The sequence below is a fragment of the Trematomus bernacchii genome, unplaced genomic scaffold (genome assembly GCF_902827165.1).
Source record: "Trematomus bernacchii unplaced genomic scaffold, fTreBer1.1, whole genome shotgun sequence".
NCBI lineage: Eukaryota > Metazoa > Chordata > Actinopteri > Perciformes > Nototheniidae > Trematomus > Trematomus bernacchii.
In genome coordinates, this window is record NW_022987577.1 from 1,221,798 (window position 1) to 1,247,043 (window position 25,246).

The 25,246-nt window shown below is 40.3% G+C and overlaps 2 protein-coding genes across 4 annotated transcripts in view; one reads left to right on the top strand and one right to left on the bottom strand.

Moving 5' to 3' along the window:
• Positions 1–1,696: 1,696 nt before the first annotated feature.
• Positions 1,697–10,354, top strand: prr33 (proline rich 33). 3 transcript variants are annotated; one of them, XM_034126898.1, is made up of 4 exons: positions 1,697–1,840; positions 2,151–2,199; positions 6,978–8,316; positions 8,347–10,354. In XM_034126898.1, the coding sequence occupies exons 3-4, from the start codon at positions 6,993–6,995 to the stop codon at positions 10,077–10,079; spliced, it is 3,057 nt and encodes a 1,018-aa protein (XP_033982789.1). In that variant the 5' UTR covers positions 1,697–1,840; positions 2,151–2,199; positions 6,978–6,992; the 3' UTR covers positions 10,080–10,354. The 3 variants fall into 3 exon arrangements, with proteins under 3 accessions (XP_033982789.1, XP_033982788.1, XP_033982787.1); XM_034126897.1 differs by having other exon boundaries at positions 6,978–8,293; positions 8,324–10,354; XM_034126896.1 differs by having other exon boundaries at positions 6,978–10,354.
• The window catches only part of lsp1a (lymphocyte specific protein 1 a), a 37,069-nt gene continuing 17,669 nt past the window's right edge, over positions 5,847–25,246 (bottom strand). The window contains exons 4-13 of the mRNA XM_034126899.1: positions 24,327–24,463; positions 23,552–23,690; positions 22,749–22,883; positions 19,365–19,408; positions 16,784–16,865; positions 14,908–15,039; positions 13,634–13,726; positions 12,258–12,344; positions 11,365–11,470; positions 5,847–6,262 (exon numbers count right to left, since the gene is read on the bottom strand). Coding sequence (XP_033982790.1) covers positions 6,240–6,262; positions 11,365–11,470; positions 12,258–12,344; positions 13,634–13,726; positions 14,908–15,039; positions 16,784–16,865; positions 19,365–19,408; positions 22,749–22,883; positions 23,552–23,690; positions 24,327–24,463 — 978 coding nt within the window. The 3' untranslated portion in view covers positions 5,847–6,239. The remainder of the gene's footprint in view (positions 6,263–11,364; positions 11,471–12,257; positions 12,345–13,633; positions 13,727–14,907; positions 15,040–16,783; positions 16,866–19,364; positions 19,409–22,748; positions 22,884–23,551; positions 23,691–24,326; positions 24,464–25,246) is intronic.

Genomic DNA, 25,246 nt, shown 5'->3' on the forward strand with positions numbered 1-25,246 from the left:
AGAAAACCTACTGAAATAGCATTGGACCCCTTGACCCTCTGAACCACCAAACAACTCATACCTTCAACCTTCCTGTACCTACAGCTTTTAAATCAATAAACCAATCAAGAAGTCTTTAATCATTTCTAATGGACATGAAATTAAACCAGTGGAGGATCGCTAGTACATCCTTGACGGACCCCACTTTTAGAGCCTTGTGCTGGGGAAACCTGTGTCTAGAGAACCTCTTGAGGACTTTTTTAAATTTCAAGATCCTAAACATATAAATAGGACTGGAGACCTCCTAAAATCCTACAACCTCACATCACCCTTAAGAAAACCTAGAACCTTCATATAGAAATATCATTGGACCTTTAACCACAATCGTGACCCTCTGAACGCACCAAACAATCAAGAAGCCATTCATTATTTCTACTGGACATGAAGTTAGACAACTGTGTTCTCTGAGACTTCTCGAGGACCTCTAGTACATCCCTAAAGGACCCCTGGATGGCCCACGGACCCCACTTTTAGAGCCCTGGGGTGGTGAAACCTAAGGTCCTGTGGCCTAAGAACCTCTGGAGGACTTTTCAAATGGAGAGATCCTACAAATAAAATAGAAAGCATAGGACTGGAGATCTCTTAAAATACCATTGCATTAGACCAGGGGGGTCAAACTCAAATACACAGTGGGCAAAAATAAAGAAATGGGTACTAGTCGAGGGCCGGACTGGTTCAATGTTTATTGCAAAACGTATTGAAATGAACTTATTGCACATATTAAACCTGGAACTAACAAAGCTTAAATTATTGCCTACAAACAACATTAAACATTAAATAATCAGTTGCATTCATTTCTTATGGCTCGATCTGCAGCTTTTCCAGAGTCATTTCTTATGATCACATTTTTCCACAGGCCAACAACAGCTTCAACAAAACTATTTCCCTCAAAGAAAAAACCAAACATGCCCTGCAACTCAGTGTGCTGCTCTGTGATGCTAGCTCAAGCCAGATACTTGGCATCTCATCTTGGGTGCAAGTTCATTAATGTTTGGGGTCAGGCTCTGAGCTGAGGAGACCCTCAGGATTGAGTGAAGGTGTGCGTGCAATATACCGGAGGGCCAGATCTAATAGTAATTCGAAATTATCCTGCGGGCCGAAATTAAATCCACCAAGGGCCTGATTTGGCCCCCGGGCCTTGAGTTTGACACATGTGCATTAGACCCTCACATCACCCCCAAGAAAACCTAGAACCTACTGAAATATCATTGGACCCTTTGATTTGGGACTAACCCAATTGACTATGAGGTTGTGAAAGTGCCCTAAGAACCCTTTTTTAAGACTTTACAATAAAGCAATCCTAGAAAATATAATAGGACTGGAGACTGGCTAAAAATCCAATTGCATTAGACCCTCACATCAACCCTAGAACCAACTGAAATATAATTGGACCTCTAACCACAATTGGGACCCTCTGAACCACCAAACAACTCACACCTACAACCTTTCACTTTCCAAAGCTTTTAAATCAAGAATCACTGAAATATTTCACATGAAATTAAAGATCTCTGGAGGATCACTAGTACATCCTTGAGGGACCCCTGGATGGCCCACGGACCCCACTTTTAGAGCCCTGAGGTGGTGAAACCTAAGGTCCCGTGGCCTGTCCGTGCTGCCTCTTTCTCTGCTGTCACTCTGAGCGACTCGCAGGGTTTTATTTTTGGACTGCCATGGCGTCTGTTCCTTCCATTTGTAGGACGGGGGGGTCGGGCTGGGCTCAACATGAACCTGCGCTCTAACAATCCGGCTGGGAAAAGCAGGCAGCAGCCGGCCGGCCGCCCCCCGAGCAGCAGTAGCACAGGTAAACACCCCAAAATTACACCTTTTTAATCTGCAGGTAGAGAACAGGGAAGCTGGGGAGGCAACTGGTGTCGAATGCAAGACATCTGCAGCCAGAAATCTGACGTGTGATTGGATGAATCGGTGTTTCTTGCACCATCAGAGCTGAGCTAAGTGTTAGCTTTGCACTGTGTCTACAACACACTGTGCTATGTATCTGCAATAAGGCATGACTGGATGATGAGCACATGTTAGCTTTGAGGTGTTCCTGCTGTGTGATTATGGGTAATAAAGTGAGGTGTGATATTGAATCAATGTTCTCTTCTGTCAAGGGGAACCTGCCTGGAGCGCTTTGAAACACCAGCAAGAAGTTTTTACCTGGTATGTTCCTTCTTTTTCCTTTTAAACTATGTGTATGTGTGTGTGTGTGTGTGTGTGTGTGTGTGTGTGAAGCCTCGTAACTTCGCCTAATGATTTCTTTTTGGGGTGGATTCATTTACTTAAAGGAGGGCATTGTGGAGCGGCTTGGTTTTTTATTACACGTCTATTAATACCCTTTCCTCTTTTGAACTCGCATCCTGAAGGCGCTCCAAATACCGAGCCTACCCACAGCCTTAAAAGGAGGAGCGGGTTCTCATGTGTCGGTTCAGAGAGGGAGGTGGGAATAAGGGGGGCAGCTTGAAAACACTACCACTACTGAGGTGTCACTCATAATAAACCGAGGATATAATAATAATAATAATAAAGCTTTACTTATATAGCACTTTTCATACAGCACGTGCAGCTCAAAGTGCTTTACATTGTGCACACATCACAAGTTCAAAATAAACAACAACAGATTCCCCTCAGGTCACATGTGAAAACCTTTAAAGGTGCGTGCAGCAACATATCACATGTTATCAGGTTAGGAGACACGAGGAGGTAAAAGGTATGATAATCAAAATGAAATAAATAATTATTTCTCTCCGACAGATAAGACACAAGACAACTGAGTCGATGCAACGATATATAACCCTATAAAACAAAGTAAACATATCGGTTCAACAGAAATAAAGATACAAAGATAATAGTAATATAAATGTCATGATTCTAATAAAGGTTAAACGATTAAAATATTTAAAAACCAACGTAAAAATAAATGTTGCTATTGAAACTGCTTTTAAATCAATAATATAAGATAAAACCTTTTAAGACCTATTAAATAAATACAATAATATAAAAGTAGGTCAGACTAAAAGAACCTTTAAAGTGGGGGGTTGCTAATAAAAAGCTAATCTAAAAAGATGTGTCTTTAGCTGGCGTTTAAAAGCTGCCGCTGAGCTGATATGAAACAGTTGTTTTTGTACAGACTGCTCGGTCAGCTATGATCAGAAACGTCATATTAATGGCACTGATGCTATGTGAGAGTTATTTTTACTTCTCAGGGATTATAAATGTGTGAAACAGTTCCACTAAATGTCTCCATGCTTTTATTTTAAATTCCTGTCCTCTCGTGTGATTGGTTATTCTCAGTGACAACATATTTCTGACGCCCTATCAAATGTCGTCGGGCTGTGATGTCATGAGGTCACATGTTCTGCATTCACTTTCACCCTTCAGCAGATATATATACACAACATCTATATCAGTGTTTATACTTTAACACAGTTAACAGAAAACAACATTTTGCACTTTTACACACAACAATTTGCCTTGAAACTAATCCTGTCCCAGCTCCCCAGAGGATGAACCATTTTGATTTGAATTAGCTCATGACACCATTTTTATTTTCATTTGGTGCTTCACTACATTTAAGGCTGTAAGAATAGCTGAATCATCAGTATGTTGTTCGATCTGTTGCATTATTTAAGTGATCTTTTAAATTGAGTTGCATGATTTTAAGGTCACACATTTAATTTTTAAAAGATTTTTTTGACATTTTCACTCAAATTTAAGCCATAAATCTTAGTTATTGTATTACCTACAGGCATGTATCCTAATCAAACCTCTCGTGTTGTTGCACTTAGAGCCAAACATGAAAGCATCACCATAAATATTGACCCTCGGGATGTTGATCAGCTGATAGGTGCACACATAATGCAGTTGATGCTGAAATATGAGCTCAGTTAGTGTACACTACACAGTACTCCTTTTACATGGAGTAGCTCCACCTGATCTGCACACCACCCTGATTTATTGTGTTTCGGGGAAAGTGATGCAGCCTGTAAAAAAAGGGCTGGAGTCTTAAAAAAGCAAAGCAGGTGATTGGCCGGCCTCCAAACTAAATTTAGTGTCGGGGAAAAAGCTCCCAGGATCAGCTGTGAGGCGTAACATCATCCGGGAAGAGTTCAGAAGATTCTCCTGCTGTTCTCTGGCTTCTATAAACGTGATGAGTCATCCAGGATGAGTGCATCTGTGTTGACTTTCACACACATGTTTTTAACGTGCATGAAAACCTCTTAAAACTCAAATTACTGATGTTTGTTTTAACCTTTGTTGGAGGATTACACGCTCCTTTGCAGGCACAGGACATGTGCTCTTTCTGTCAAACTCCAATGGAAACATTTATACCGTAGAGGATGAGGACCACATGTGAATAGTTTTTTTTTATCTGACCAAAAGTGAATTTTATGTGGGGAATTCTGAGAAAAAAGTCCAAATGTAAAAATAAGTCATCGGAAAAAAGATATCACATTTGGCCCTAATCCTCTTCCATACATGTATTATCTATAATAACATTAATTTAGATATGCATTTTTCTAAATGACAGTCTCAGTTTTATGTTTTTGGAGTGCCTTGTAAACAAAGATGTGATTGGTAAACCGCTTACAGATGTCCCGCCCCTTAGCCTATCACATACAATGTCTTGGAGTGCTTGCTTTTTTAAAATAAGACTATTGGCCAAAACCAAGTCGTATTTATCTTTTAAAGACTTAGAAAGGGTTATTAACGCCTTTGTAACCTCAAGACTGGACTATTGCAACGCTCTGTATGTGGGTATGGACCAGGCCTCAATTAAACGCCTGCAGCTAGTCCAAAACGCAGCTGCACGTTTGCTGACTGGCCACAAAAAGCGTGACCACATCACCCCAATTCTGGCCTCATTACACTGGCTTCCAGTTCGGTTCAGAATTGATTTTAAAATCCTTTTATTTGTTTTGAAAGCCCTAAATGGGCTGGCTCCGGCCTATATAGCCGAACTCCTCCAGCGCTACACCCCAGCCAGAGCTTTAAGGTCTGCTGACCAGCTGCTGCTGGTAGTGCCCAAGACCAGGCTTAAAACCCGAGGGCACCGAGCCTTCGCAGCAGCTGGCCCCAGGCTCTGGAACACTCTGCCCCTCCATGTGAGGTCGGCCCAGACCCTAGGGGTTTTTAGATCTACACTAAAAACACACTTCTTCTCTCTGGCCTTCTAGTTAGAGCGGAGCACGACTCCTGACTTTTCCTTGTGTGTTTTTTTTTTTAATATATATCTGTTGTAATTTATTGTCTTTTATTGTGATTGCAGTAATGTGTTTTTATCACATGTACAGCACTTTGGCTCGACCAAAAATCGCTTTTAAATGTGCTTTATAAATAAAACTTGCTAGCATAGGGGTCAAAACATTTAACGAAATCATCATCTGGGGACCATGAATCTCCAAAAGTGATTTGATGGAAATTCAAACAGCTTTTGAGGTGTTTTTTTTTAGGACCAAAATAGACAAACTTAACATCTTAGATGTAAAGGGATATATAATGATATGATTATGGTTTAGTAATCCGATGGTCTAGCAATACATACAAAAAAGAAGCTAAATTAGAAAATGATTTTAATTTATTTCAGAAAAGTGGTTACAAACACATACAATCAGACAGCTCAGTATATGCATATTAAACGTTGGAAAATGTCTGTATTAATACAGAGTAAACAGTCTGATAAAAACACAAACAGGAAATGAAATTTGATTGTATGGTATGGTTGTATTAAGGTTGTTGAAATGTAAAATATACCAAATACATTTTCTCAGAATTGTTTTAATCAGTATTAACTCTGCTTTTCCAGTGTGTCTCGAGCGAGCAGTTTTCAGATTGTTCTTCAGCCAATGTTTAAGTGCAGAACAGATAAAATAACCAAGTGGTACGTATACAAATAAATGTACTTTGCAAAAGTTTTCCTACACACCATCACACAAGGACAACCACACGTTAGGAATGGTTCACCTAAACACTGCAGTGGAGAGGAACAGAAACATTAAGGCTCACAGTCAGATATATACATCATGAAAACACTGAATGTCAGGAAATACAAAAGCAAAGAGGAAATAATAAAAATATAGACATTTGATGATTTTTGGACTTTTGGTTTGAAGTTGTCCAACTGAGAGTCAGAAAAAGTGACTCTGTTTATATATGATGACTTTAAAGGCCAGCCGACGTCTTTGTTGGATCAGGAAACCTCCTCAGTAATCGTCATGGTATAAATCTGCAGAAGACACACAAAGAAAATGTTCAATATGCAGATATTATAAACTGGTCCAAATGTCAGTGTGGTTACCTTAAGTCATTTTACAAGGTTACAGGTTGTAACACTTTTAGGTTTAACTAAAATAGTACGTTAAGAATGTCATTAACTTAGGTTTGTGGCATTTTTTAAGTGGATTTTTGGCTTTAAGGGTTAGGGTTAGGGTTATTAAAGGATGTTTCTTAGTGTTACGGCTCAAGTTGTGACCATCAACATGTAGTTAAAACGGCAAACCCGATAAAGTTTACACAAACAATATGGTTTATTGATTTTAAATTGTAGTACCTAACTTATAAAAAGGTACAAGTCTGGAGGACAAAACAAGGAGGAATCCTGGGCCAGCCTGGGTTAAAATAAATGCATAGGCTTAACTAAGAAAAGAAGACCACGAAAACTTGGCTACCAGGTTCTCCGTACTAAAAAACGAAGAAATAACAGGAAATAGAACCAATGGCTAAGTGTGAGTGAGTCAGAGAGAGAGCTCCTTTTCCTCCAGCCCCTAAATACTCCTGATTAGTTCAGATCAGGAACACCTGAGCAGAGGAGAGAGGAAGGGGGAGTGCGTAACATTAGGGAGTTTAAGTTTCTGTTAAACCAGATCCAATGACTTTGTTCTTGACGTGGTATGAAGCTGTCTTTTCTGACAATATCTATTTTTTGTTTTGTTTCTTCTCAGGGTGCCAAAGCGCTCATGGCTGTCGCTTACGGGGCTGTCAGCAACCCGGGTCTGCTTTACCAGCAGTACCCTCCGCCCCTGCTTCCCAAACCTGGAAAGGACAACGTTAGGCTTCAGAAACTCCTCAAGAGATCCGCCAAGAAGAAGGCCTCCGCTCAGGCATCGCAGCCCGCCACGCTTTTCCGCTCCAACCTCTCCCCCGTGAACGAAGCAAGTCCCGACCTCGAGCACAGTGACCACTCAACGCCTCCCAAGACTCCAGAGACACCGTTCAGTCTTTTCAACGTCCAGGAGCCTCCGAGGTTCACCGTCAGACCGCTTTATCGACATGTGGCGTCGCCTTACCCACATCGAGCGGCATACGGGAGACCGGGAAGATTCTCCCCTCAGACGGTGGCGAGCCCATTGTACTCTTACCCGCAGAATACTACCATCGTTTCTTCATATTCTGCGTCCACCAACGTGTCTGAAGTCTCCACAGCTACGTGGCAAGTCGCTGAGCCTGCGGTGCCAACAATATCTTTACTGCCAGCCTCCTTTACACCTGAGGCAACAGTACCAGCTGCTGAAATAAGAAAGCCGGCTTTTAGCACATTTGCTGACAATAATGCCGGTCTTAGACCTTTCGCAACTGGAGGGATGCGACAAGCAAAAAGTCCAACTCCTTATCAAGCAATGGGGGGTCAAGCTCTGATTCGTCCGCTCACTGTTTTGATCCCGATGGCCAAATGCAGGAGTCCACGTCCAACATTCAAAGCGACCGAGCCTTCAAGATCGCCCAAACCAATGTTTGATGTTCCCAAAATTAGGATGTATACGGCGAGCACATCCTACTACGAGTCAACCAGGACCACACCGGTGTACGACACAGCTGCTTTAACCGCCATTGGCAGCACAGCATCTCAAAGTAAAGCACCGGCAGAAACCATGCAAGATTTGACTCCCGTATCTGAGGTCAGAAGAGGGACAACTCCGACGGCTCTGCCTCCTTTACTGGGCCCAGATCCCCAGAGGAAAACACCAACTTCAGAAATTAAAACGGGCACCACACCAACAACGGAGATAAATACTATAATAACACCTACGGTTGAAATCCTAAGAGCAACCCCAACTTCTGAAATCAGAGTTAAAACACCAACAGGACGGCCTCGAACCCCGGCATACAACAAGAATCGGGCTGGAACGCCGGTCTTTGAAGTCTCAAGACCGAATCCTCTCTTGTTCGCCATATCGCCAATCACAGTAGAGCCAGAGAGGTCAAGAACGCCCAAAACACTTTCTGCGATGAGCAGTTTGTCTGCTTCCCAAAGTGAGAGGATCAGTTTGTCTGCTTCCCAAAGTGAGAGGATCAGTTTGTCTGTTTCCCAAAGCGAGAGGATCAGTTTGTCTGTTTCCCAAAGCGAGAGGATCAGTTTGTCTGTTTCCCAAAGCGAGAGGATCAGTGAGCCTAAGCCTGCTGAAATGATACCAAACGGGGACATTCATTTGGTCATGACTCCAGTGGTAAAACCAATCCAACAGAGCATCAATATGACAATATCAGAGCTTGATCTGTCAAGAGAAGCTGCTCCAGCTGGCTCTCAAAGACCTAAAACCCCAACAACTGAGCCAAAAACACCAGCAGTGACTTCTTACAGCAACCAGAGGCCTAAGACTCCAACATACGAGGCATCCCGACTTATGACCACTTCGCCTGGTTTTAAAAGACCAAGGACACCTACGTACGGGATGTCACCATCACCTGTAGGCTTTCAGAGACCTAAAACCCCGACTCAAACTGCTAAAAAATCAAAGTCTGGCTACCGTGGATTGACACCGGCTGAATATGCTGCTCACGGAGGAATTAAAACCTACTCTCCAGCTTTTGGTATCTCCGGTTCCAAGATGCAAACTGAAGAGGAGGTTCAAGCGCCAAAAGAGGAACCAGTAGAATGTAAAGCACCTATTCAAGAAACACCTGTGAATGAACAAGCTATGCCAGAGGTGTCTAAAGCTAAAGAAACTCCCAAAGAGGTAGAGAAACCCCAGGTGAGGGACGTGAAGGTTGCCGTCACCCCTTCAATTCCCATCATTATCGTTTCACAGGCGTCTGACACCTTTGTAACAACGATAGCACAAGAGACAAGCATGGTTTCCAGTCAGGTTGCAGCAAAACAAGAGAAAACGGTGATCCAAGAACCACCAAAGTCTAAACCCCCAACAACACAAGGGACAATGTCTCAGAAACCAGTTCAAGGAGTCGCCAAACCAAAGACGAATCCTCCTGAAGTCAAACCTGTGCCCAAAGGTGACGACCAGGATCCTCTGAAGGCAATAAGGAAACTATTAGGAAAAGATCAAGTCCAGAAACCTGTACCTGAGACAAAAGCTGATGTTGCGTATGAGAAAGAGCCTGTAGCTGAAAGCAAGACTAAAGATGGAGGCCAAAAGCCCAGCACTGCAACAGGAAGTGAAGAAAAAGGAAAAGATAAGAAAGAAGAACCAGCTGCAGTTAAATCTGCGCCGGAGAGAAAGGAAAGCGTTGAATCCCTCCCGGCTGAGGCCCTTCTGAAAGTCATGCAAAAGCCAAAGGGAGTGAAATCCAAACTGAGCGGTTGGTCCAGACTCAAGAAGCACATGGTGGTGGAGCAGGAAGAGCCCATATTTCCAGAGGTTGGCCCCAAAAAGGAGGCCGCTGGGACGGACCAGAAAGAGGTGAAAAAGGCCGGAGAGAAGGCCGTGGAGAAGGCCGTGGACAAGCCCGAAAATCAAGACGAGAGCGAAACCAAAGACGCTCCCGTAGCGGCCAAAATGTGGAACGCCTGTCTCTTCCAAATGTTCAGCACTAAGGAGAACATCATGCACCAGATCGAGCTGAACAAAAGCGAGGACAAGAAGACGCAAGACGAGACAGACGACCAGAAAGAGGTACCATCGTTCGCCCAACGGCTGCCCTTGCTGCTCTTCAGTCCAAAGTTTGACGCTAAAAGGCTGAAAGAGGCGGCGTCAAGGCCGACGACGAAGATTTCGACAGTTTTTGAAATGGGTCTGATTGGGCGGAAAGGTCAAGAAGAGGAACCAAAAGACTTTAACAGAACAGCGAGGGGGTTCGCCGCAACTTAAGCTAATACAATATATATAATATATACGTGCCAAGGTGAAAAAGAAGTTATGATATATGTTCAATGTACAGGTGCAGAAGTCTCAGTGTTTAAAACGAATGATGTTTGTGTTATAGAAAAGTCCGCTTTGGACTTTATACTTGACAAGTGCTTTGTGTTTCATTTGTGTGACTGGTTGTCTGGATGTTTTGCGTTTGTGGAAAAGCTGGAAAAAGAGAAAAGTGTGTCTGAATTCAGACGTCACCTCCGATTAAAGCGTTTATGTTTTCAGTAAAATCAGAGCTTCTCGTTTGTTCCTCTCATTGTTCTTATAATGCAAGTTAAACATTGAAATTGTGTTTTTGGTTAAAAGTTCTTGTGAATAATTCATAACTCTTCAAAAACAAGATTACATTTGTTTGGGTCGATCACACACTGTCTTATCCAAAATGCTAAATAACGCTAAATAAATTGAGTATTTAAAAATGATCATTTTGTTACACAAATCAGATCTATCAAATGCAGCACTTTGCATTGTGGGAATGTTAGAAGGAAGTTGCCTAGGTGTGGATACAATTATATAAACTAACCACAATTAATTAAAAAAAACAATTCAAATGGTGGACAAAAAATACTGTACAACATTTCTCAAATATAAAAATTGTAAATATGTACAGGTTTAATTTAACTACAGGGGACAAACATATGTTGAATACAATACAATAATTAAAACAAAAAGCTGCCTATATGACAAAAAAAAAATTACTCAATATAGAAATAAAGAAAATAATATAAAAAGATATTTAAAAATAAAGTCCCCCTTAATTTAAAAATTAAAGTTGTCCAAAAATAAAAATAAAATATTAGAATAAATAAAAACAAAAAAACATGTAAACAGAAAATAATGAATTTTGAAATAATTAAATATCATATAAAACATTTTGAAAATGTAGATAAATTAATTGTAAAAATACACACATTTAAAAACATGTATTTTATTTTATGTATTTTTTTATTTATTTTTTTTATTTATTCATATGCAAAATATAATTGTTCCATTTATTCCAATAAATACTGGATTGTCTTTATTTGATCTATATAGAAAAAATATATTTGGTGTTATGGAAAGATTATTTGATAGATTAATACAAATACAAAATAATATAATATAAAGAATTATAAAATAAAGAATGTGTAAGGGATGTCTTTAAGAAGATAAGCGTGAGTTTTTCTTTACACATTGAGCTCCACAGAGAATTGATATCATTTTTCATATAAAGAAGTTTTCACATGCGTTTGTGTCTCACCGTCTTCTCCGTCAGCAAACTCTTCTCCATCCTCGTCCACGGGGATCTTCTCGTATTTTCCGTGACCAGTGACGACAAATTTGTACTTTTTACCAGCTGCTGAGCCCTGGACGGATACAAAATATATAAACATAACTCATCTCAGTGTTTTTAAGACTCTATTTCATGCAGACCAGAGATGGGAAGTAACTAAGTACATTTACTCAAGTACTGTACTTAAATACAATTCTGAGGTACTTGAGTATTTCCATTGTATTCTACTTCTAGGTAAATGGTGTACTTTTACTCCAATACATTTATTTACTACATATACTTTTACTCTAGTACAAGATCTGAGTACTTCTACTTTTACTCAAGTACAAGATCTGAGGACTTCTACTTTTACTCTAGTACAAGATCTGAGTACTTCTACTTTTACTCAAGTACAAGATCTGAGGACTTCTACTTTTACTCAAGTACAAGATCTGAGGACTTCTACTTTTACTTAAGTGATAGATCTGAGTACTTCACATACTATAAACACAGATACAGTTTTGGGAGACTAAAAATGTTATCAATAAGTAAAATTACATTACATGTCACTTGTTAGACGCTTTTATCCAAAGCGACTTTCATACTCAATTCTGTGGACAATCCCCACAGGAGCAATTTGGGGTGAAGTGTCTCAGGGACACAACGACATGCTGACTGCAGTGGGGTTTGAACCTGTGACCCCCTGATTTGAAGTCCAGCACACTAACCACTGAGCCACAGCCTAGATAAAATCTATCCATAACTGTGTGTGTGTGTGTGTGTGTGTGTGTGTGTGTGTGTGTGTGTGTGTGTGTGTGTGTGTGTGTGTGTGTGTGTGTGTGTGTGTGTGTGTGTGTGTGTGTGTGTGTGTGTGTGTGTACCTTAGCACTTTGTCCTGGTCTCCCTGTAGAGTCTCCGATAATCTCCCACATGTTTTTTTTCTGCATCACATCTCCGGGCCTCACGTCCTGACAGATTAATCAATAATCAATAATTAATAATTAGGTTATATCCAGTTTCTCCACAAGAGGGAAACCTCACATTAACAAACTGTGCAGCTGCTCCTGAACACACCACGGTCAGTCAGTGGGGGAAGTTGTTTTACTGAAGTACAAATATGTTAAAATACTACACTCAGGATCCAACTGAAGTAAAACTATTAGCATCTGAATGTACTTATCTTATCTTGAAATTGAGTAGTTCAAAATAATGACTTTAAAAAAGTACGTTATATCTGAAGATAATAAGTATGTCCAAATAATGAGTTTTTATCTCAAATAATGACTTGTTAAATCAAAATAATGGCTTATTATCTTAAAGAAGGACTTATTATCTCAAAAATAATGGCTTAGTATGTCCAAATAATGGCTTAATACCTGAAGATAATGACTTATTTACGGATATAATACTTATTATCCCAAAATAATGACTTATTTTCTCCAAATAATTACTTTGTATGTCAAAAAGGGACTTAAAGGTCACCTATCATGCTATTTTTAGGCAATAGCATACGTCTCAGATATATAAAAATATATAAAAAACATGTCTATGAAGTGTTTTGCTCAAAATACCAAACAGAACGTTCTAGCCATGCCTCATATCCCTCTATTTCACTTCCTGTTTCTAAAGTGCTGATTTGGGGTATAAAGCTTTAAAAAAAAAGAATTAATAACAAATAAAAAGTAGGGGTCTGAGCCCATGCGGGACCCGGCAGCTACTGTCTAAACTAAATACTGCCGTGATGAAACGCCATATCATGGATTATCAAGGATTGTTTCTGAAACAGTATGGAGCTCAAAGGCTTTCTCTCTTGCCGGTTATACCACAAGGTGAGTTCCTTTTTATTTCCTGCTTCTTCACACACATGCTCTCCAGTACAGGTTAGCTCTGAGTGTTAGCGATGCTAATGTAAACACCGACCATATTACGTCCAAAACAGTCGGGCATTGTTTCTGATAGCAGCGTTTCTGATAGTGCTGTGGGTCCACATTTCAGATATTACGTCATATCGGACGCAAATCTGGATCAGCTCCGTTGTTCCCCCGTTTTTAGAGATTTGGGTACGGAGGAAAAGAGAGAGGGTTTTATTTTCTGACGCTGCGTGAGTTCCCCGACACACCGAGGACACATATTGATGTATAAAAGACATCAAAAAGTGCATTTTGCCTGATAGGTCCCCTTTAATACCTGAAGATAATGACTTAGTATATAAAGTAAGGACTTAGTGCCTCATAATAAGGGAGTGTTTCTGACTTACTGCGGGTTTAAGCAATGTTCTGCTGCCGTCCGTCGGCCCCTTCACCCACTGAGTGATCCGATTGGCCACACCCACCTTCAACCCCTCAGTGTCCTGATGCACAGAAAATAAATACAATAGATTAATTGATTTGTTAATTAACTGCTTCAATCAATATCAAAATGTGCTACAATTATTTCGGCGAGTTTCTAATCTGCTGGAGGTTTTTTTTGGAGTAAATTAGCTCAAAGTAATTGCCATGTTGTCAGTTTTATGGTCCGTACGGAAGCCCTGAGAGGCAAATGAAGAAAAAAAAAATCAATCAAACCAATTATTTTTTAAGTCTGATTCCCTCCAGTCTTTATGAATAAAGGGCAGGTGGAATTTTCTTTACATTTATTTTAACTTTTGTCATGTGAAAACATCTTTCATTGTAGTTGTAATACTTATTCCAGCCACAAGAGGCTGTAGTGCACCACTACTCCATGTTCTAAAGGAGCAAAAGCATTCATGTTTTTCTAACCAGAACTGCATTATGTGCAACTAAACCCTATTTTTCCGGGTAAAAAAATCTGCTTGAATATATTTAATTCAGATTTAATGACAACCTTTTTTGTTGTTGTTGAAAAAACACTACAATTCTGGTAAAATTACGTTGGGTTTTTGTGTTACTTTCTGCAAATTCACATCACTGTTTCTGGTGTTTAACACACTTAAGTCACTTTCTCTTGGGGTTTTAAGGAACGCAGGTACTTCCTGTTGCAGTACGAAGTGAGGTTGCTGTAGAATTGTCCAAAAATAGGCTCCTATCGTCTTTTCCTAACCACTATTCCTTAAACTCTGTGAGAAACGTCTCAGGGTTAAAGAAAAGTGGTTCGGAGAAATCATGAGGAATGAGGAAAAGACGGCCATTGTGCTTTGAGAATCCGACTATACTGACATTATCCAACGTATTTATGACGTTATTAATGTACGTCTGCCGTGATGAAACTACAACTACGGTTGTTTCTCTGAATGGTCGTGGTTGCCGCCGCAAGGCATTGTGGGACAGCATTTTCTCTTTTCATTTCGTAAAGGAAGGTCCAGTGTTTCCTAAACTAAAGGAGGTTATAAAGGGAGTTTCAAAACTCCTTTCCTATCATCTAGAGAATTCGAACAGCTCTTATCATGGCTGCCACTTGGATTCTTCCAGGTAATTTCACTAAAAACTAAATTGACAATTCGACCGCAACCCGGGTTAATCGTGTACTTCCTGTTGTAGCAGGAAGTGGTGTTTTCTTTGAGTGTTTTCTCACCTTGCAGCTGGCCCCCCTGCTGGGACTCCAAGTCTCTCCGGCCTCAAACAGGTTCTTCTTGGAGGAAACGACCTCAGGTGAGCCAGGTAAGTCGCTCAGTGATGCCTTCACTGCCCTCGCCTCCTGGGAGTTCTGCTCAACAAACAACACAAACTGGGGTTTAGAGAACCGTAAAGCTGTCATGTGACAACATCATAATTTTTGGGGGTTACGTAATAAAATGTCTCCGAATAATGCTAACTTCTGGATGAACATACATACTTCTTAATGTGGTGGTATTATCATATATTTAAGATATATTAAACTTTCTATAATACAAGCATTACAACTTTATCAAAATGTCTTTTATTGCACTTTTATTTACTCTCCACTAATAATAATAACACCTTTCTAAAAGAGTTCACCTGCAGCTTGTTCCCCTGTTATCTCAGCCTGAGGTGAGGAGTACAAAATAAATAACAGGGGACGGAAAGGTAAAAATAAGGCGGTTGTGACACGTCGTATATCTGTCAGAAATAAAAACAGAGCTGCTGTCGTCGCCCAGGTGCTGCACAGACAGATCTGTGACCTCGGCACAAAAAGGGTCAGAGCTGCTCTTTAACTTCAGCTGGTGTCAAAACAAAGAGAGTCACCAAGAGGTCATGAGAGAGCGGAAAACAGCAGAGGAGCAGTGGGACGTATACGCTCTTTTAAACAAGACCTGAAGCTAACAAGCAGCTAGTTAGCTTAGCATTAAAGGTCACCTATCATGCAAAATCCACTTGTTCATGTCTTTTCTACATCAACATGTGTCCCCTCTTCGTCATGTCTCTTCTACATCAACATGTGTCCCCTCTTCTTCATGTCTCTTCTACATCAACATGTGTCCCCTCTTCTTCATGTCTCTTCTTCATCAACATGTGTCCCCTCTTCTTCATGTCTCTTCTACATCAACATGTGTCCCCTCTTCTTCATGTCTCTTCTACATCAACATGTGTCCCCTCTTCTTCATGTCTCTTCTACATCAACATGTGTCCCCTCTTCTTCATGTCTCCTCTTCATCAACATGTGTCCCCTCTTCCTCATGTCTCTTCTACATCAACATGTGTCCCCTCTTCTTCATGTCTCTTCTACATCAACATGTGTCCCCTCTTCTTCATGTCTCCTCTTCATCAACATGTGTCCCCTCTTCTTCATGTCTCTTCTACATCAACATGTGTCCCCTCTTCTTCATGTCTCTTCTACATCAACATGTGTCCCCTCTGTGGAAAGAGACTCTGAAAGTTTCAGGAACAAAGATTCTCTCTCTTTTTGTCCTGATCCATTTCTATAAAAACCTGTCTGAAAATGAGCTGATCAGATTTTGGCCACTTTATGATGTCATAACGATTTTTTTGTGTTATGCAACCATTAGCCAATCAGCAACCAGATATCCTGAAGTATATTGTTGAAAAGGAGTATAATAGGGGACCTTTAAGACTGAACATTTCTGAAACTCTCAGTATTATTTCTAGGATGTTTGAAGGGAACTGAGTGTGTGACCCTTTTCCTAGAGGTGTGTTCAGAAAGAGCACACCTCTAGGAAATGTTGTTTATTTTTATTTTGCACCATATGTTCATAGACCCTTTGGGATACCAAGTGTTTCTATGTGGTCTTTCAGCTGCAAAAACGTTACATTCTTTTTAATATATATTTTTGTATTAATCCACGTCCAGTTCACAAAAAAACCCACTAAATCCAATAAAACAAGACACCTTTACCCCAGATCAAACAAAGAAGCGTGTGTGTGTGTGTGTGTGTGTGTGTGTGTGTGTGTGTGTGTGTGTGTGTGTGTGTGTGTGTGTGTGTGTGTGTGTGTGTGTGTGTGTGTGTGTGTGTGTGTGTGTGTGTGTGTACCTCCACAGCGTGGGCGTATTGCTCCCTCTTGTCGTCGATCTTGATCAGCAGACCGAGCGGCTGCGTCTTCTTGAAGCTGTTACTGAAATACAAAACGAAAACATGAATGAGATTTATTGTAAGCCAAATTAAATAAATATTATTTTCCATTTTAGACATTTTCACAGAACCCTCATTGGGATTTTGTCTATAATTCAGGCCCTTTTTAGGTTAACTAACATAATGTCTGCTTTATAAGCGTCTTTGAGCATTAGGAAAAGCGCTATAAAAATCCCATGTATTATTATTATTATTACATATGTTAAAGGGGACCTATCATGCAAAATGCACTTTTTGATGTCTTTTATACATAAACATGTGTCCCCGGTGTGTCAGGGAACTCACGCAGCGTCAGAAAATAAAACCCTCTCTCTTTTCCTCCGTACCCAAATCTCTAAAAACGGGGGGAACAACGGAGCTGATCCAGATTTGCGTCCGATATGACGTAATATCTGAAATGTGGACCCACGGCCCTATCAGAAACGTTGCTATCAGAAACAATGCCCGACTGTTTTGGACGTAATATGGTCGGTGTTTACATTAGCATCGCTAACACTCAGAGCTAACCTGTACTGGAGAGCATGTGTGTGAAGAAGCAGGAAATAAAAAGGAACTCACCTTGTGGTATAACCGGCAAGAGAGAAAGCCTTTGAGCAGGCTGGTTCCTTTAGTTTGAATGTGTGTTTGGTGGCGTGATCATTATTATTTAGAGTCATTGCGTGCCTATTGATTTGAACACGATCCGTGTATCCATCATTTCCTGGTCTTCTCTAAAGAAGAGGGACCAACAGGCGCTTTCACACCGCAGTACTTTTCCCACAAAGGTTCATCAGAACTTAGTTCAAGAGAACTCTTTAGAAGAGACGTGAAGAAGAGGGGACACATGTTGATGAAAAGAGACATGGAGAAGAGGGGACACATGTTGATGTAGAAGAGACATGAAGAAGAGGGGACACATGTTGATGAAGAAGAGACATGAAGAAGAGGGGACACATGTTGATGTAGAAGAGACATGAAGAAGAGGGGACACATGTTGATGTAGAAGAGACATGAAGAAGAGGGGACACATGTTGATGTAGAAGAGACATGAAGAAGAGGGGACACATGTTGATGAAGAAGAGACATGAAGAAGAGGGGACACATGTTGATGAAAAGAGACATGGAGAAGAGGGGACACATGTTGATGTAGAAGAGACATGAAGAAGAGGGGACACATGTTGATGTAGAAGAGACATGAAGAAGAGGGGACACATGTTGATGTAGAAGAGACATGAAGAAGAGGGGACACATGTTGATGAAGAAGAGACATGAAGAAGAGGGGACACATGTTGATGAAGAAGAGACATGAAGAAGAGGGGACACATGTTGATGTAGAAGAGACATGAAGAAGAGGGGACACATGTTGATGTAGAAGAGACATGAAGAAGAGGGGACACATGTTGATGTAGAAGAGACATGAAGAAGAGGGGACACATGTTGATGTAGAAGAGACATGAAGAAGAGGGGACACATGTTGATGGAGAAGAGACGTGAAGAAGAGGGGACACATGTTGATGTAGAAGAGACATGAAGAAGAGGGGACACATGTTGATGAAGAAGAGACATGAAGAAGAGGGGACACATGTTGATGAAAAGAGACATGGAGAAGAGGGGACACATGTTGATGTAGAAGAGACATGAAGAAGAGGAGACACATGTTGATGTAGAAGAGACATGAAGAAGAGGGGACACATGTTGATGTAGAAGAGACATGAAGAAGAGGGGACACATGTTGATGTAGAAGAGACATGAAGAAGAGGGGACACATGTTGATGTAGAAGAGACATGAAGAAGAGGGGACACATGTTGATGTAGAAGAGACATGAAGAAGAGGGGACACATGTTGATGTAGAAGAGACATGAAGAAGAGGAGACACATGTTGATGTAGAAGAGACATGAAGAAGAGGGGACACATGTTGATGTAGAAGAGACATGAAGAAGAGGGGACACATGTTGATGTAGAAGAGACATGAAGAAGAGGGGACACATGTTGATGTAGAAGAGACATGAAGAAGAGGGGACACATGTGGTTTGCAATCCGCCCAGCCAATCAGACATAGGAACCTTTTTCTCCCACGAAAGTCCCTGCTATCTAGCAGGGACGGAAAACTGACGGAAAAGGGGGTAAAAAGGTTCTGATTAACTCATTTTTGTTCCGGCTCTTTTTGGTGTGAACGCGACATTTCGGAACTATATCGGAACCAAAGTGGAAAAAGTACTGCGTGTGAAAGCGTCTAACAAAAACTTTGTCCTGTTGCCGTTGTTCAGCATGGAAACATTCATTAGCTAACAATGACATTATTGTTCTATTAATATAAAGGGAGGTCAGGTACTCTTTAAAACAGCTGGTAGTTATGGGTACTTTTTACTGAAGTACATTTCAAAGCCCTCTTTACTTTTACTTGAGTAAAGAAGTTTAGTCAGTACTTCTAAACACGAGTATCTGTACTTCTACTTGAGTAAAGGATGTACTTTTGTCATCTCTCTGATGAGGAAACTCACCTTTTCTTCAGAGAGCGGCTCAGAGACTCGGTCCTCTCTGTGATCTGGAAGAAGAAGAAGAAGAAGAAGTCTGAGGTCATTTTTCCTGAGGAACACAGGAAGGTTTTCACGCAGTCGCCTTGATTTAGGATTAGTTCATTACAGTTTGGACTCAAACTGTTGGAGTCATCAGAGTCTGATTTGCATCGTGTAGTTTTAATGTTTTCTTGGCTTGCTCTCCAACACAGTCTCACGGCATTTCGTGTTATAGTCACGAAATTAATCTATTGATTTGTGTTCACCAACACGATTTCGCCATTTTTTTCGTGTCACACAGAACGATTTTAAAAGCAATTAGAAGAATAATAACAAATTAGAAGGAAAAAGACATTTAAAAAAATACAGATTTAAGTATTCTGACACAGAACGATTTTAGAAGCAATGTATTTATATTGGTAGTTTGTTTCGTGCCTGCACCAAATAATAACAAATTAGAAGGAAAAAAAGATGACATAAAATACAGATGTCAGTATTCTGAGGCTCTGAGCCATTTATTTTCCTCACTGACGGCAAACAAACTCAGACATTATACAATTTACAATAAAAGGGATAGGGTTAGGCTTAGGGTAAGATATTGATTAAGAACATGTTTTTATGAACCACACAGCTTCTGGTCTTCCAAGACCCGACCGGACAAAAAGACGTGTTGCAGGCACGAAACATACTACCAATAGAAATACATTGCATTTAAAATCGTTCTGTGTGACACGAAAAAAAGGTGAAAATCGTGTTGGTGAACACGAATCAATAGATTAAATTAATTTTGTGACTAATAACACGAAATGCCGTGAGACTGGGTTGTGCTCTCAGGTGAATCAAATCAATCATGTTGTCAGATTTGTATCCCATTGTTGCTTTTTATGTTTCCCACCAACAGCTCTCATTTCCCTCTTTGAATTTCCTGTAGCAAAGTTACTTCCAATTGTAGATTTGTAAATGTAAATCTGAAATTAAATCTAACGTATTTGCATAGTTAACACCGTTAATGCAAGAAATGATGGGTTCTGTAAATCAACACTTTTCAACTATCAGGGCAAGTACTGTACTGAAAACATGTGACACATTAAAGGGGCCATGAAATGCAGATTTTAAGGTTCATATTTGTATTTAGTGTCTCTACTGGGACATGTTTCCATGCTTTAATGTTCAACATTTCTTTATTTTTCGCATTTTTCACATACAATGTGTTGGAGGGCTAGCCAATAGGAGTGTGAGTGTTACATAGTGATGTCATTATGTACTGGAAGTAGACAAAGGAGTCCAATGGAGGCATTTCAGGCATAGTGTCAGACCTTTCTGTAATGTGTAGTGTGTATATAGGTAATCTCCACCATCAGCTGCTAAAATTACACTAAGCGGAAAACATTTTCACTACTTTTTCAGATATATCTTATATTTAAAGTTGTGTGTGCTGGGTATACATTTTTTTTCGTCTTCAACAAAAATGTAAAGACACAAATCCTCCCTTTTACAAATACTTATATACATTTCTAGTTTCAACCACTGATCAAAGTATGATTGTCCGTTACATACTGTTTGGGTTAGCTGTGTAACGTTTTTTTTAACTCATGGTGCAATTGTGTCTTTAAAAGTTCAATAAGCTCAAATTAGAAAGGTGCAGAACACACATGCAGTGTCATGCACACATTTGCATCAGTGATTGTCGTCAAAATACACAAACAAAGTCTCAAAATTGAACTTTTACACAGGATTAAAAACTGTAATTTTGCAGGACTTTGCTGACAATGCATTTAAAAGCACAGCTGGAATCAAACACACACCAAAACCAATCAGTGAGTTTCACAGCATGCTTTACACACACACACAACTTACACGCTGAGCCTGAACCCATCAGCTGTAAAGATAACACACAGTTCAAATGTCACTGTTTACATCCGTCTGCGGTCAGTCAGTCATCTGTTTCAGGGAATGCAACACGATAAAAATGTCCTTTTTCCAGAGTAATTTATAATAATCCAGATAGTTGCTGTGATCTAGAGTCATCAGCTGAATTGAAAACCTACCCAGTTGACATCATGACAAAGAGCCAAAATTAAATCTCTCATTCTCTAATGGCGCATTTCCACTACAGGGCCTCGCTCGGTATGGCTAGGCCTCGTTAGGCCTCGTTAGGACTGGCTCACTTTATACTGCGTTTCCATTACAGTTTAGTAGCTGGGGCAGTAACTATAGTAACGCAGTGTAGGCGGAGCCGTGACGTCATCTTCAATGAGAACCACAGAAAACCAACACAGCCGTTAGCTGTTAGCACTCAGAGCTCACAGCTCCTCATATCTGTTCAGAAACTAGACAAAAGTTAAACAAGTACAAACCACAGACTGTCTGTGTCATGGCGAATACAGTCGCTGCTTTATTTATGTCTGTAGGCCGTTGTTGTGAGTGTGGACGGTCGGAGCATATACTGCGTTAGCTTAGCCAATCTCCATTTAGAACACACGCATTTTAAAAGGTGTTTCGCCTGCCGTCTGTCTGCAGACTTGTCAAAGCATTAATTCATGGTTTTTACTAACCGGTATCAGTATGTTGTTACTTCGGCATCATTTTGAAACGTGTATTACAATTAAATCACGGTCAAATATGTCCATCTTGTTGTAGTTGTAGCCCCCTTGCCAGCGATTCTCTCTCTAGTTTAGCATACTCAGCCCGACTCAGCCTCGTTGTTGGCCCGGAAAGAACCTCGATTTTATGGGGCCAGAAAAACGGTGAAATAGTACCCGCTAGCCGGTACTACGCCAAGTGGAAACGCAACCAAAAACGGGCCCAGCACGGCTCGGCACGCTTAAAGCGAGCTCCGCGCTGTAGTGGAAATGCGCCATAAGAGTGTTCCTGGGGTTTATTTTACATATTTGTATTATAGCCCACCCACCAACTGCAATGCCACACAGAAGAACGCTAACTGATACTGATTTTTCCCATTGACTTACATTCGGAAAGAGACGTGTGTAAAAATGTTGTGTAAATCAACTGTTCAGTCACACTATAACCCTTATTTGATTCATTTCATCCCCACCACTTAGCTAGCTAATGTTATATCTTTGCCAAGGAGCTCACCATTAGTAGATCGTTCCTACATGAAACATCTTTTGGATTCTTTTGAGGGCCTTAAACAATTGTGTGTTTGAGATTTTGCATAACTTAATAATGTTCCAAGCTTTTAAAAATGGCCTGTTGAACTTTAAGAAGCTGTAAACGTTCCTGTGAATGCAGTTGAGCTTCTGTTGATCAGAATAGAATACATGTTGCTGCCGTGTGAAGCCGTGTTTCTACAATAAAAGCCTGGAATACAACATTACTGAGCAACATGTAGCTGCAGGTGATATTTACCTTGGGAGTTTTTGGGCTGAAGGGACTGAACATCTCGTCTCCGTCCACACTGGATGAACTCCGGCTCTTCATCCTCTCTGAAGCCTCCACCCTCCTTTTCCTCTCCATGTCCTCCTTCATCCTCCTCCTCTCCTCCTGGGGGTCACAACAATACACATTTAGACAACTACAAATCAACCCCAAAACCAGCTAAAAACAGATGGTAATCCTCCCTCTTTTAGCTCCGAGTTTGGTCTCCACCAGCTCCTAAAGGAAGTATTTGTCTCGTTAGCTGCTAAACGCTGCAACTTTTGATGTAAAACTTTAAAAACTTTGAATACAAGTAAATGTGCAACGTCATCTGGTGACCTTTCAGTGACCTTTCACTACTTTTGGAGCTATTGCTAGTTATTATTGGAAACGAGATGGCAACACTGCGGCGGACACACTGCATTTTTCACAGTTCCTTTGGTTCTTTAAGAGTCTGATATTTACATTACGGGTCAAATTAACATCAGAGAGATTATTTGAAACTATCTGATAGCAACCAGGGAGAAATATTGCACTATCCTTTAATTACTTTTGGTTGACACACTTTTTTTGCTTTTTGCTTTAGCTCTCCTGGAAGACCCTAATAGAAATAGAAAAGATAATACATTTACAACATAGGTAGTCCAGATGCTTGAAGATGCATGTGTCTCTAAATACGAAGAAGATGGATCCAGGTGGATGTCAACAATCCTGTGGCAGCCATCAGAGAAGAAGTATCTATTGTAAATCTTTTTGAACAGAAAGCATCATCAGCATCATCAAGTCTTCTTCACCTCCTCTTTGGCCAGCTTCTGATGTTCTTCTTCCTCCCTGCGGCGCTCCTCTTCCTCACGGACTCTACGCCTCTCCTCCCTCTTCATCTTCAGCTCCGTCAGCTCCTGATCCGCCTCCACCTCCTCTCCAGATCTGCTGCTGCAAATATATTAAAAAAACAATTATAAACAATGTGGGAAAACATTTGTTGTCAAAGTTGAGTCGAAAATTATAAGGAATGTTTACGAATATTTTTCATACGGATTACACAAACTTATCAAGTAATCAATCAAACTTTTAAATACAGATAAAATAAGAATAAAACAAGAAAAATAAATAAAAAATTCAGAAATGAAGACGATAAAAGGATAAAATAATATAATAGGAATAGAATAAGCATAGAACAAGAGTAATGCAATAACATATGTATAAAATAAGCATGTTAGATTAAAAGATGATGTTAAAAATGTGTCTTTCATAGTTTTTTTTCTATTTCTAAAAATGATTATATACTTTAGTGTTGATGCAAACTGTAGAGTGATAATTATTCTATTTCACCATAAGATTTGACATCTTTGACCAAAAACGATGTAATTTGATAACTCACTTCCTCCTTTTCTTGTACTATGTCTAAATATATTTATATATTAAATAAGTTAAATACAGAAAACTAAAGAAAGTACATTCTGCCTTTCTAAATACTCGTATTTTCTGTCTATCTTCTGCTGTCCTGGTTAAAAAGCAGTTGTGATTTCACCGTTACCTCCAGTCATTAATGAAACACAGTAAACTCACCTGGTGGATCTCTTTGTCTTCTGGTTCTTGATCGTCGTCACTTCCTCTTTGGTCGCGTCTCCGTTGCTCTGTTTCGCCTCTTGGTTCAAGAACACCTTGGACGTGTAGGAGATCTTCACTTCCTTTCTTTTCTCCACCTGAACACGAACAGTTCAACATATTAAAAACTTCAGAAAGGACATTTCGTGCAATGTTTAGTCACCAGGAAAATACCTGAGAAACCTACATTTTGCCCATAAGGCTTTGATTTGGGTTGTATTAGTCAGAATCACTTCATACTGACTTATGCTGCGTTCAGACCGTACGCGATGCGAATATTCACATCGCTCTAATCGCTGGAGTTTCATCGCGGCTGTCAGCTTTACTCACGTCATTCAAACTACTTGATTAAATTGTAATACACGTTTCAAAATGATGCCGGAATAACAACATACTGATACCGGTTATTAAAAGCCATGAATTAATGCTTTGACAAGTCTGCAGACAAGACGGCAGGCGAAACACTTTTAAAATGTGGAGATTGGATCGATCAGGCTAAGCTAACGTTATAGCCGCTCCGTCCAAACTCATAACAACGTGATACAGATAGAAATAAACCAGCGACTGTATTCGCCATGACACAGACAGTCTTTGTTTTGTACATGTTTGACTTTTCTCCCGTTTCTGAACAGATATGAGGAGCTGTGAGCTCTGAGTGCTAACGGCTAACGGCTAACAGCTGATGTTTTCGTTTTCTGATTCCACGTCAGTGACGGCAGGCTGAGATCCTCACCACTGATTGGCCAACTCGAGAACGTGTTGTGTGAATTCGACGGCCGAATTAAACAAAATGAACTCTCGAGATTGACGCGGCCCCCTTCAATCGTGTCAATTGCGTAATTCGCGCCACCGAAGGGAAATGGCGTCTATCTATCTTTGCA